At 34.0% G+C, this 14,337-nt stretch overlaps 1 protein-coding gene across 1 annotated transcript; it reads left to right on the forward strand.

The window, feature by feature from the left end:
• The first annotated feature begins 7,370 nt into the window (after positions 1-7,370).
• On the forward strand, positions 7,371-13,087 carry LOC114174429 (cellulose synthase-like protein D1). The gene is made up of 6 exons (XM_028059271.1): positions 7,371-7,891; positions 8,562-8,991; positions 9,686-10,069; positions 10,522-10,897; positions 11,151-11,547; positions 11,768-13,087. Exons 1-6 carry the CDS (start codon positions 7,371-7,373, stop codon positions 12,702-12,704), a joined length of 3,045 nt encoding a protein of 1,014 aa, XP_027915072.1. The 3' UTR covers positions 12,705-13,087.
• Positions 13,088-14,337: the final 1,250 nt, after the last annotated feature.

Here is a 14,337-nt window from a genome sequence, read left to right on the forward strand (position 1 = left end):
TAAATGGATGGAGTTTCTTGAGCAATTTCCTTTTGTCATCAAATATAAGAAGGGCAAAACAAATATAGTGGTTGATGCTTTATCTAGAAGGCACACACTCTTTGCTAAACTTGGTGCCCAAATTCTTGGGTTTGATAACATTTCGAAACTATACTCACGTGATCCTGAATTCTCCACCATTTATGAAGAATGCTTGCATAAACCAAAAGGAGGTTACCATGTGAATGAAGGGTATTTATTTAAAGAAGGTCACATTTGTATACCCCAAAGTTCGCATAGGAAACTCCTTATTTAAATGCATGAAGGTGGACTCATGGAGCATTTTGGAGTAGACAAAACTTAAGTATGCTTAAAGAAAAATTCTTTTGGCCCCATATGAGACAAGATGTCCAAAGGTATTATTATAAGTGTATTACATGTTTGCCTCATGGTCTTTATATTCATTTGCCTATTGCTTCTATCCCTTGGGAGGACATAGGCATGGACTTTTTCCTAGGACTTCCAAGGACTACTAGGGGGTTTGATTCAATTTTTATGGTAGTGGATCGTATTAGTAAAATGACTCACTTTATACCCTGTCACAAAGTTGATGATGCAAGCAATGTCGCAAGGTTGTTCTTTAGAGATGTGGTTAGACTTCATGGATTACCTTGTACTATAGTTTTGGATAGGGATACTAAATTCCTTAGTCGCTTTTGAAGGACCTTATGGGCTAGATTAGGGACTAACTTGAATTTTTCTACCACTTGTTGTCCATAAACTGATGGACAAAATGAGGTAGTCAATAGATCTCTATCTACATTGTTAAGGGTAATTTGGAAGGGTAATCACAAATCTTGGGATGAGTATCTTCCTCATATTGAGTTTGCCTATAATAGAGTTGTCCATCGTACCACCAAGATTTCTCCCTTTGAGATTGTTTATGGTTTCAATCCTATTACACATTTAGATTTAATACCTCTTCCAACTTCATTTGATTTTGTTCATAAAGAAAGGGTATCTAAATCACAATTCATTAAGGATTTACAGGTGAGAAATCAATCTCAATCTCAAACTGAAAAGTATGTTAAATATGACAACAAAGGTAATAAAGCTAGGGTGTTCAATAAAGGTGATTTAGTTTGGATTCATTTAAGAAAAGAACGATTTCTACATTTGAGAAAGTCCAAACTTAATCCTCATGGTGATGGACCTTTTCAAATTCTTAGGAAGATTAATGACAATGCTTATCAATTAGATCTTCCTCCAGAATATGGTGTTCATGCTACTTTCAATTTTACAGACTTAGTTCCTCTTTTAGGCATAAGTGATGATGATGTTGAGCATCACGATTAGAGAAAAAAAATCCTTTCTTAGGAGGAGGAGATGATGGCTTGGGCCCAAGCCCATCAAGCCCAACACCAGGCACAAGCCCACCAGGCCCAATCATTAGGGAAATGCTTAAAAATATTCAAGAAGCTGGTGATTGTCAAAATCCTTTGAAGCCCAAAGCTATTTAACTATTATTCAAATAGGCCAAGTAGGATATTAAGATTTAGATAGATAAATTTGTCTAGATTGTATTTTGCCAATGTAATTAGGTCATCTTTTAATAATGTGTGCATTAGTATAATATATTGGATCAAAATTCACCAAGTTTAAGTTCAATTGGGCTCTCGACCTCTTTGAACTCATCCTTGGCCGGGTGGCTAGCCTTAGCACTTTCCTCACTTAGCACATTAAGAAAATGCTACAATGTGGAAGGTGTGAAGTGCCACATGTCCTTTGATCCACCAAATAAGGAGATCTAGATCTAGATCTAGAATTAAGAGTGCACATGCTTAATTAGTGTGGTTGGCCGAATCCTAGGCTATATAAGCAAGCTTCCACACTCATTATAAGGTTACTCTTGAGATTAAAGCAAAGCTACATGTTGATAACACTCCATGATTCCTTTGCCTTGAGAGTCCAATTGCTAAAGCTATTCACCTAGAATTCCCCTCTAGCCTTCCTCCCTAAGTTGGCCTAACCTCTTAGGAATCTCTTCCATACTACATTCCGCTACCATTATTCATCTATACCTCAGTGCATCTTCTTTGATGCTATAAGGAAGCTTCATTCATCCACCAATTTCGTCCATGGAGCTTCATTAATATTGGAAGTGTTTTCAACGTACAATAAAACTATAAATGTGTTCATAAAATATTAGTTATATGGGAAGAAAAAAATGCCTTTCATAAACATAAGAAATATTTGGTCAATGCTCATATTCTTTCTCGTACAAAATTTTTTCAAATTCTTTTGATTAAAGTGTGATGCATTCAATATGAGTATTGGAGCCAATTTACACTAAGAAGGTAACCCCACAAATTATTTTAGTTATAAAGTGAAGAGAAGTTGCATTAATTATTCCACCTATAATGAAGAATTTAATGTCTTAGGTCGATCCTTGCAAACTTGATAACACTAACTTTTGTTGGTTCAAGGTGGCTTTAGAAAGGGAGGAGTGAATATAGCTTATAGACATTTTAAAAATTTTGCAAAAATATATATATAAAAAATTAAAGCAGGAGTATAAGGAATAAATTGCTCACACAAAATTTATACTGGTTCACCTTCAAGGCAAGGGCACGTCCAATCTTTTAAGCAATGCACTTAAGATATTCCATTAATCAAATATCCCAATTTGATTATAACACAAGTATCAACCTCTCTAAGTATCACGAGTATCAACCTCTCGAAGTATCACGAGTAACAATCTCTCCAAGTTTCAAAAGCTTAACCTCTCTAGGTATCCTTCTAAATCTCCCCTTGAAATCGAGAACTCTCAATGGAATATATCAAAGTCATTATCAAAGTAAGAGAGTACAATTAAATCTCACAAGATAAATTTCACAATGTGAAGAATATTACAACGGCTACCCAATGTCACTCACAACTAATAGAATTTGATTCTATAGGCTCAATGCTTCTTCGTTGAATCTCCTTGATCACTTGAATATTGCAACTTTGTTTGTGTACGTTCTCTATTTTTTCAATTACCTTTTTATCTTCATCTAGGTCTTAGTATATTCTCGTTGAAGAATATGATCAATGGTGTTTTCCATCTTTGAATATTTGCTCTTTACATCAATATCTTCACCTTGCTTTGTATAAGGAAAGTTTTGATATAACTTTCATAGTATTTGCATCTTCAAATTATCCATTCTTTCCTTTATGTATTTTTTCTTCAATTTAAAGTTCTTCATAGATATTTCTAAATTTATAATTTTTCATCCTTGATATCGTTAGAATATTTGCTTGTTCGTAATCAATCACATGGGAGATTCTTCAATATGTGCAATCTTCAATCAACGTCAATGATATTCAAATAATCTTCTTTTTCAATCAAATCTTAAATAATATTTTTTCAGATTCTTGATTTGCATTACGAGGAATTTGATAATCTCTTTATTGATTTAATCTTCCTTTCAACGTTCAGATTTCTTTTGGTAAGTAATGTATTAGACTTAAATCCTTATTTCATTTTATGTGTCATATGGTGCTTTAGTAGATTTAGTTCAGTTAGCTTTAACTTTCCTGTGTCATCTGGTCAACTCATACTTGACTCATCTACTCAACATGCTTGTTTATATTTTCTTTGGCTTTCAACTTGTCTAGTCTTACTTCATCTTTACTTGTCTAATTAATGGGACTCGTCTACTTAGTATACTTGTCTAGTCACTTAGTTTGAGTACCACGTAGTCTAGTCTATCTTGATTCATCTGGTCAACATACTCGTCTTGGTTGACTTCATTCATCTTGTCAATATAAGTTTCCTTATCAAATTTGACTCATCTAGTGAGGTTCTTTGTCTTGTCTCGTTTTATTGACTTCGTTGACTCTACTCTTGTACTCTTCACTTTCATATGTATGATATTTCATATGTATGATAAGTGTCTAGAATAATTTAATTTCTACATGAATTTGACACTTATCATGCATGAATTATGTATATTTTAAGTAACTAACTTTTTTTTAGCTTAAAGTAACAAAATGAGGTATGGAGAATTAGAATTGCTTGAAATTAATGATATTTTGATGTATTGAAATGATTTTGGAGGAAAATAGCATTGATGTAGCTAAGTCAAAACTATTGGTGTTGAGCATTGAAGGCAGTAGAAAAAGAGCATGAATTTTAGTCTTCCAACTGAGCGGAATAGAATGGTGCTAAGCCACAAAAGAAAACCTTTTGAAGAAGGAAACCTAAAGCACTAAAGAAAGGGGGATAAAGTATTAAAGAAACCTTTCAAAGAACAAAAGCTCAAATGTTGATCACTAGAACATAGGGCTGAGCTGAGAGAAAACCTACCATGAAAGGAAACCCATGTTGCTGAGCAATACAAAATGAAGTTGAGCACCACCCGAAAAATATTTATAAATAGATGGCTTTGCTTATGGTTATATCATCTCATTCTTAGCTTCTTTAGACGATCTCTCTGTAACAAATTAGAATATCTTAAGTGAGAGGCATAAAAGAGGAACAACAACTCATATAGCTTAACTTTTCCTATCAACAAGAGTAGGTGAACTCTTCTTTGTAGAGGTTGGATGTAATTGATTCTATTTCTCTGAATTGCTACATCTTTTAATATTTATGTATGACTTTATTCAATTATTTTTGGTTTGATTTATGTTTATTGTTTGGATGAATTGATAACTCATCTTATCTTACTAGTTTGGATTGAGTTGGAAGACTAGTTTAAAACTATGGTCCAATCAAATCATCTCATTCTTGTTAGACGTTTATACATGATCTAAACAGTGAGTTGAAAGAATCATATTGGGTCTGAAGTTCGTAGGGTCTAGGCTGTAGGAATGAGCTTAAATCTACCTTAGAATACTTTTAAGACATTGAATAAATAACATACTAAATATAAAAGATAAGTGGCATATAATAGGAGTAAAGGAGATAAAATCCAACCTCAACACGTATTTATCATTATATTTTTCAAATCTTAGTTTAACTTTGTTTTTATGATCAACACAACTTCGACAAACACTAGTCAATTGAATCTAACAGTAAATATTGAAAGTCGTAACAAATCTATGTGGATACAACACTTGTTTGATACTATTATGCATCCAATACACTTGCTAGAATTTGTTGCTACTATAGCATCTCATCAAGTTTTTGGAGTCGTTGCCAAGAATTTGGCTAAGATAAATTAGTATTTATAACTAGATTATTATATAAATTGTGCATATTACTAAAAAATTTATTTATTTACTCTATTGTTATCTCGCCCTACTATTAGCTTCAAGATATGTGTTGCATGCAAAGAATGAAACAAAAAGAGGCCCTGCTATTTGATTTTAAAATAGAGAGGACTACAAGAAGGAATAATAGCAAAACTAGAAAACAAAAACAACAGGCAAAGCTGCAGCAACAACATCAACAAATGGATAATTTTAATTCATATATTGATTTTCACACTCAATCAACAATAATGGCAGAAAGGATTTAGCAAAGGAGGTTGTTGGGAGATTATACGTAATAGCAAGGACCTAGATGTTTCTCTAGCATTGTCAGACCTGTCAAGGGGATAGAAATGAAACCTTCTTTGTTATCTCTAATAACATCTAATCAATTTATAGGTTTAGACAATGAAAACCCTTAACCATCTTTCAACCTGTCATGAGCTTTGTGGAACCATGGGAGTTTCAGAAGATGAGGAAGCAGCCTACCCCAAACTATTTCCATTTTCTTTAATAGGTAAGACAAAGAATTGACTGGAGTCCCCAACCTAACCAAAGTCTAAACATCGAGGAAGACATAGAGAGAAAATTTCTAGCTAGATTCTTTCCTCCAACGAACATATACACTCACACAACGAAAGTATTGTCTTACAAATATCTTCTAACAAGTCCACGCGTTACTTAATAATCCAATCACCCTATATTCTTTGTTTTTTTTAGTAGTTTACTCTTGCTCGAATATTTTCCAAGTCCTTATAGATTTAAATATTTTCTCACTCTAATGAACAATATATTATGTTCTAAAATATATATATATATATATATATATATATATATATATATATATATATATATATATATATATCCAGTGATGCATACATTTTAGACTTAGTGCCAATAATCCTTTTTCTATTTAATAAAAAAAAAATACATGTCAAAGTATTTAAATAAATAATTATCTGACTTAATTCAATCACTTATTTCTTCAACTAAATGAACATTATGCATTCAAATTATTTTAAGTATAAAGACAAATTAATCAAAATGACTGAACAAACCTTTAAATGTTATACCATATGAAAAAACAAGGACTCACTATTGAGAAGAGATTGTTGGAAATAGCTCAAGTTTGAGTCAAAGTTCCATATTGGATAAAATAGACAAAGTTAAACACTATATACAAATAAAGACTCGTAATACCATTGTCTTAAGGTTTTGAAGTTAAAGTGATATCAAATGTCTTATACATCTTATATATCACTCCACCATTACTAGTTGAACTAGTGAAACACATGCGTATTCACTTGTTCTATAATAAAAAAAAATATTTTTATTATTATAATATTATTGTAGTTAATTTTTTTATTAAAAATTATTAAATTTAAAAAATGTCAAATTAAGAAAAACTATTAAATTTTTTAAAAAAAAATTCATTTGAAGGGTAATAATAATTTTAATTTAAAATACTTTTATTTAAAGGATAAAACTGAAAATAAAATGTGGACCAAAAAAAAGGTTTTTCTTTATATATTATATAGGTTTAGATAAAAAAGAGGTAACACTATTCTTTTAAATATCTCATCATAACAAATTCGGATAAGTTTAATTTTGTTTGCTTACATGTAACTTTTAAAAACCATTGCACACAAATGTAAAACAATTCGTAATTTAAACGATAATGTTGTAGGTTGGTAGAAGCAACTATACAGTTTTGTGTATATGACACATGTTTTCCTTTTAAAGAGTGTTAAAATTTTTGTGATCGTAATTGTAAGGCAGGGTGCAAAATTTGAGAAAATTTGTGTTTGTGCTAAACAATCTAACAGGCAGAGGAAAGAGAAAAAGGAGATAGTGATAGAGGTTGAGCACAAATTAAGGGGCAATGACATGCATCCCCCAAAGCTAGAATTTCAGACTGCATGCAAAAATCTCACAGAAGCCATTTTGGAGCCATGAGATTTCTCTCCTCCAAAAACAATGTTCCTTCATGCTTTTGCTTTTCTTATCCAATCTAATTAACCCCTTTCACGGTTGCATGCAGGCATGCATGGAAACTCATAATTCTCCACGTACAATAACAACAAAAGAAAAGAAAAAACAAGTGCATTGGCAGAGATCAAACACTTAAATGTGAAGGAAAAACATTGGCAGAGATGAAAGGTTCATCAAATTCTTCAAACAAACCATCCTCTGCGGGTGCAAAGCAAGCCCAAGGAGTGAAATTTACAAAACGAACTTCAAGTGGGAGGACTATGAGCCTTTCAAGAGATGATGACAATGACATGTCTGGTGATAATTCAGGGTCAAATGACTACATCAATTACACTGTGATGATGCCTCCAACCCCAGATAACCAACCTGGAGCCTCTGATTCCAAGGTAGAAGGTGGTGCAACTGGGACCTCAAGGTTTGCTGCAGAATCTCAGCAGGAAGGAAGGCATGGGTTGAATTCAGGGAATAACAAGTCCATGCTGTTGAGGAGCCAAACTCAAGATTTTGATCACAACCGATGGTTGTTTGAGACCAAAGGGACTTATGGCATAGGGAATGCTTTTTGGCAGGAAGATCAGAACACTTTTGAAGAAGGAGTCAGCAAAGAAAATTTCATGGACAAACCTTGGAAGCCACTAACTAGGAAGATTAGAATCCCAGGGGCTATACTTAGCCCTTACAGGTATACATATGAATCACATATATGTTACCATTTTTCCTCATACCAGCAGATTGTGACTTCATATTCATAATGTTGCTTTCCTTTTCCAGAAGATTTTACAAGCTATTTATTTTATTCTTATAGGTGTCTCATTCTTAAATTTTGGTCCTTAATTTGTAAGAAAAGTTGAAACTTTTGAGAGTGCTTACATACATTTTCATTACAGTACAAAACTTTTGTGAGAGTTTCACATTGGTGTTATCAACAAGGATAAAAATGAACTGTTATGCAGGTCTAGACATTAAAACCTATTATTTTCTTGTGCAGGGAATAAAACATCAAAATAAAGGGAATTGAAAGAATCATACGAGTAATTTAACCTTTCTCATAGTGATAATCTTATAGGAACTTGTGGGGTGGAGACTTTTGATAATTTTCATTTTATGACATCCTATTCCAATTTAAAACAGTTTTTTTTTTTTTTCTAACTGTATGTGATATTAATTAAGTCTACTACTTCAAACCAGTTTTGTAAATGACCTTCTTTTGATTTTTCATTCGTATGAACATGGTATCAGCAATTGCTGCACTTTAATTGCTGATACTGCTCAATATTAGGACCTTAATTAGTTGCATTTGGAGTTCTTATAAAAGTTTCTGCAATATGAATTATTTTTTGTTCTGTGAACAGGTTGTTGGTGGTTATCCGTATAGTAATCCTAGCTATGTTCTTAACTTGGCGAGTTCGGAACCCTAACCATGAAGCTATGTGGTTGTGGGGGATATCAATTGTGTGTGAGCTTTGGTTTGCTTTCTCTTGGCTTCTTGATGTCTTACCCAAAATGAACCCAATAAACAGAAGTGTAGACCTTGGTGCATTGCATGACAAGTTTGATCAAGCAACTGAAACCAACCCAACTGGTCGCTCAGACTTGCCAGGGGTTGATGTTTTTGTGTCCACTGCTGATGCTGAAAAGGAACCACCTCTTGTCACAGCCAACACCATTCTTTCCATTCTTGGTGTGAACTATCCAATTGAAAAAATATCATGCTACATTTCAGATGATGGTGGTGCCATACTCACATTTGAAGCCATGGCTGAAGCTATCAAATTTGCTGAGGTCAGTTTACAATTTGTTTTCTGCACTTTTTGTTTACTTGTTTTTTCCAAAACAAATTTTTTTTTCCAACCATTTTAGTAAAATGTATTTTAGTTTTCAAAACTTGAACATCCAAGAAGCTTTGATTCATCTCATGTCAGGAAATGTCTAAAGTAAGAAATAATGCTGACTTGAAATAAACTTCCATCATTTATTAAGGGTGGATGTAAACTTTTCTAGTTTATAATATAGTATTTTTGCAGTTAGATTTTGCAAGGTCTATGTTTGTATTTCAAAGATTTAAAATTTTGAAGCAGAAGATTTAGGATAAAAAATAAAGATAATTTAGGTGCTGAATTGATCTATTTGATATTGGGTTTCATGAGTGGGTGTACCTTGAATAGAGAAAGAATAAGATGGCTGATATATAAGAAAAATGATAAAAAAAAATAGTTAATCTAATAAACTAAAGCCACCCCAGTTGGTAGAACTTTTATAAAATAAAAAAAAAAAAAGGAAATCAGACACATATATAGAGAGAGATGTGCTTTAGTTATAATTCTTTTGTAACTATAATAGTTTGTCATAAAATTTTGAATTTATGCTACATAATAGAATTAAGGATGCTACATCAAACATGATCAAACAAATTTTTATTCAATTTAGGTTGATTATGAGACAACATGAACTATGTTCTTGATATGCATATACACAGGTTTGGGTACCCTTTTGTAGAAAACACAACATTGAACCCAGGAATCCTGATGCTTACTTCAATTTAAAGAAAGACCCCACCAAGAACAAGAAACGGCACGATTTTGTGAAGGACCGTAGATGGATCAAGAGAGAGTACGATGAATTTAAGGTCAGAATCAATGGACTTCCTGAGGTAATACGTCAAAGAAGTAAAACGCAGAACTCTAAAGAGGAAAAGAAAGCAAAGCAGTTAGCTAAGGACAAAAATGGAGGAACTCTACCATCAGATTACACCTGTGATGTCCCTAAAGCTACATGGATGGCTGATGGCACTCATTGGCCAGGTACTTGGTATAACCCTATACCTGATCACTCTAAGGGTGACCATGCTGGAATCTTGCAGGTATGTAGTTCTTACTTTTTTCTGCTTCAGTGTTTGAAATCAATTGAAATTGGGTGAAATTTGATTTTTATCATATTATGTTTTCACTTGTTAGTTCTGATTCTGATAAACTTTAACAAGTACGAAATTGGCTATATGATGGCATGACATCATTGGCTTGTTTACTCATGCCAAAATAGTTAACAGTATCTTTAAAAAGAATTGAAAGAAAATTTGTCAAATAGATGGACCGAAGAAATCATAGTTCAAATATATTTTTAAACTTCAGAATTGATTTATACACTTTAGGAAGTTTGATTTCAAGTTTCTACAGTTTCTACACTTTGAGAAACACTATAAGTAAAACGTAGTTAAACCTTCTTTCTTCGGTGTACTTTGTATTCAGATTAACTTGATTACATGGAGTTGGTCATAGAGAATTAATACTGAATGTGCATGTTTATTATATACAGATAATGAGTAAGGTCCCGGATCATGATCCAGTAATGGGCGTTGCAGATGAGACAAAGTTAGATTTCACAGGTGTAGACATCAGGATTCCAATGTTTGCATATGTCTCAAGAGAGAAGAGACCAGGGTATGATCATAACAAGAAAGCAGGAGCCATGAATGCTATGGTTCGAGCCTCAGCCATATTGTCTAATGGACCATTCATTCTCAACTTGGATTGTGACCACTACTTCTACAATTCCCTTGCTGTGAAGGAGGGAATGTGCTTCATGATGGACCGTGGTGGTGATCGCGTATGTTACATACAGTTTCCACAAAGGTTTGAAGGGATTGATCCTTCTGATCGATATGCAAATCACAACACAGTCTTCTTTGATGGTAAAAACAAGCCTGTCACATATATCTTGCTAGCCATTATTCATTTGAAGCAAACCATTAGGTTTAGATAGACTTCTCCATAAAGAAACTCTCTCATATGCAGCCACATTTTAAAATTTGAATTTTAACTTCTACATAAGTTAATTCTTTTTGAAGAAGTTAGTTCTGACACGATCATAGTGATTTGTCACTTGCATGATTTCCTTTCCTTTATTAGGATGTACATAGCATTTAACAATGTGTAATTCATCAGGAAATATGAGAGCACTGGATGGTCTCCAAGGTCCAATGTATGTGGGAACAGGTTGCATGTTTAGGAGGTATGCACTGTATGGATTTGAACCACCGAGATTCATTGAGCACACTGGTGTGTTTGGAAGAGTGAAAACCAAGGTGAACCTTAAAGCACCACATGCAAAAGCTGAAGATGACACGCAACCCCTAACATCTGATTCAGAAATGGGTTATCCAGAAAAATTTGGAAGCTCAACTATGTTCACAGATTCCATAACTGTGGCTGAATACAACGGAAGGCCACTTGCTGATCACAAATCTGTGAAGAATGGAAGACCACCTGGGGCACTTCTCGCACCACGTCCACCTTTGGATGCCCCCACCGTTGCTGAGGCCATTGCTGTCATCTCATGCTGGTAATTTGCTTCACTGTTACCTCTCTACTCACAAGTCTCATAAAGAAAAAAAAAATATTAATAATGATTTTCACAGCTAAACTCAAGAGTTGTTGGATAGAACAATCCATCACAAACATGTTTGTGTATAAGGAAAAATTAACTTATCCTCTTTTTCCTTTCATGATATCATGCACAGAGAGAAAACCAAGGAAATGATTTGGATGTTTTGATAATGCAGGTATGAGGACAAGACCGAATGGGGGGACAGGGTAGGTTGGATTTACGGGTCAGTGACTGAGGATGTGGTGACTGGTTACAGGATGCACAACCGTGGTTGGAGATCAATTTATTGCATCACAAAGAGAGATGCTTTTCGTGGCACTGCACCAATAAACCTCACTGATCGTCTGCATCAAGTGCTGAGATGGGCCACAGGTTCTGTGGAGATTTTCTTCTCAAGAAACAATGCCTTTTTCGCTAGCAGGCGCCTCAAGTTCTTGCAGAGAATTTCGTACCTCAATGTTGGCATCTACCCGTTCACCTCACTGTTTCTGGTGGTGTATTGCTTCATTCCTGCACTCTCTCTTTTCTCTGGACAGTTCATAGTGGAAGGCTTGAATGTGGCTTTCTTGACCTATCTGTTGCTCATCACCATTTGCCTCACTCTCATATCCCTCCTTGAAGTGAAGTGGTCAGGCATTGCCCTCGAGGAATGGTGGCGCAATGAGCAGTTTTGGGTCATTGGTGGCACTAGTGCTCACCTTGTTGCTGTCATACAAGGTTTGCTAAAGGTTGTGGCTGGCATAGAAATTTCCTTTACCTTAACCTCTAAGTCAGCAGGTGATGAAGAACAAGACGAATTTGCTGATCTTTACATTGTCAAATGGACAAGTCTCTTCATCATGCCACTAACAATTATCATCATTAACATCATTGCTTTGGTCATGGGATTCTTAAGGACTGTGTTCAGTGTGATACCACAGTGGAATAAGCTCTTGGGAAGCATGTTCTTCAGCTTCTGGGTGCTGTCTCATATGTACCCTTTTGCTAAAGGGTTGATGGGAAAGAGAGGAAGGGTGCCCACAATTATTTATGTCTGGTCAGGAATTCTCTCCATTACCATTGCACTGCTTTGGATCACAGTTGACCCTCCAAGTGACACTATCCAGACATAGAGATGATACCTATGAAGATGCATTTGGAAACCAGCATAAAGATCTATCGCAAACACTTTTGAAGGAACATTGTGACAGAAATAAAGGATTGTGGAGCCTTTATCTTCAATTCTTCTTGATAGAAATGCAAAGGGAACATTGCCGACACCTCCTATGAAAGTGATCAGAAATGTACAATATACAAGTTCTTCTGAAATTGCTCATGCTCTGTACAGATAATTTTATGTTTATTTTTATAAATCTGTAAATTTTCATTATGAGAAAGTATATACAGAAATAAAGAATAGATGGCACCTTTCACTTCTACTTGTACAGGTAGAAGTGCACAAGGAGACATTACTATGTAGGTGGAAAATGTATAATAGAAAATCAGTTCTTTTGCAGTTGCTTATGTCCTGTTCAAATATTTTAAATCTCATCTATATACACCTGTAATTTTTCAAGACTACACAGCAATATATACCCATAATGTCTAAATATGGAAGCAAAGTCTAAGACTCATTAATCTTAAAAAAATAAGCAAGCAAAGTGGGCTTAATGATATTTGAACCAAAAGATCTATATAACTTAGTTTTACTTTCAACTCTGAAACTTACTAAATGTATATAGATACTAATTAATCACAGTATTGGATGAGTAAAAACTATATTTGGTGTTAATTTTTTTAATTAAATAGTTTGTGTTAATCTTAAACATAATTTACAGAAAATTTAGGGAAACCAAATCAAAGTTTTACCCACTATGGTTTACAAAACCATGGCCTCCAAGACAAGACAAGCATGCATCAGGCAGTCCCAAGTAGGGATACACAAAATGCATTAATTAAATTCAACTCATGAAAGGAAACTAAATTTTAAAAGTGCTTGACTACTACATAGTATATAAATATTAATGCGTTAGTAAACTTTACCTAATTTGTTGAAAAAAAAATTACCACAATTATGTAGCTTACATTCATTATCCACTGCATACTTCTGAAAATAATGTGGATTTCTCATTCAGGAACACTTCAGCAATAATTATGGAACGCGCTTTCCAGAATGTACAAGACATGCTTCCGGAAACACAAATCCAGAATGCATTTTTCTCTTCTAGAAAAAGCACATTTCAGATTACGTGTTCTAGAAACTTATTTCCAAACTCCAAATTCAGGTAAACCAATCTTAATGCAAGAAATAAAACAAAACAAAAATCACCTTCGCATACCCTTTTCCACTTACCGGCCTAAGTGAATTCAAAACACCACCACCCCTTGCCAGATTTCTTCTCTTCCAAGTTTGAACCTTTGGCAGAATCTGAACACAGTCTCTTCCAAGGAGGAGACCGTTGCAAATAAAAGTTCAAGGGAAAAGATGGGTATTCCAAAAACTCATGGGAGTGTATGTAAAAATAGAAGAGTACAGAAAGAAAAAGCCATTTTACAAAATCTCAATTTTATAAAGGATGACTCGATTCATTTTAAACCTACTTTTATTTTCAGAACCTCCATAATTTCTTTGTGCAGTTCCTTTAGTTTTCATAATGACTATTTTACCTTTTGTAAAAGCATCTTCTGAATCATACATTTCCGAAACTTTCCTGAACAAGTTTTATGGCATTTTTGGAATAAGATCTCTGCATTTTGGAATAAAAT

Source organism: Vigna unguiculata, chromosome 2 (genome assembly GCF_004118075.2).
Source record: "Vigna unguiculata cultivar IT97K-499-35 chromosome 2, ASM411807v1, whole genome shotgun sequence".
Taxonomy (NCBI): domain Eukaryota; kingdom Viridiplantae; phylum Streptophyta; class Magnoliopsida; order Fabales; family Fabaceae; genus Vigna; species Vigna unguiculata.

Coding starts and splice junctions, on each gene's coding strand:
- LOC114174429 (XM_028059271.1), top strand. CDS start 7,371: ATGAAAGGTTCATCAAATTCTTCAAACAAACCATCCTCTGCGGGTGCA. Junction 8,992..9,685: donor AAGCTATCAAATTTGCTGAG/GTCAGTTTACAA, acceptor GCATATACACAG/GTTTGGGTACCCTTTTGTAG. Junction 10,070..10,521: donor ACCATGCTGGAATCTTGCAG/GTATGTAGTTCT, acceptor TATTATATACAG/ATAATGAGTAAGGTCCCGGA.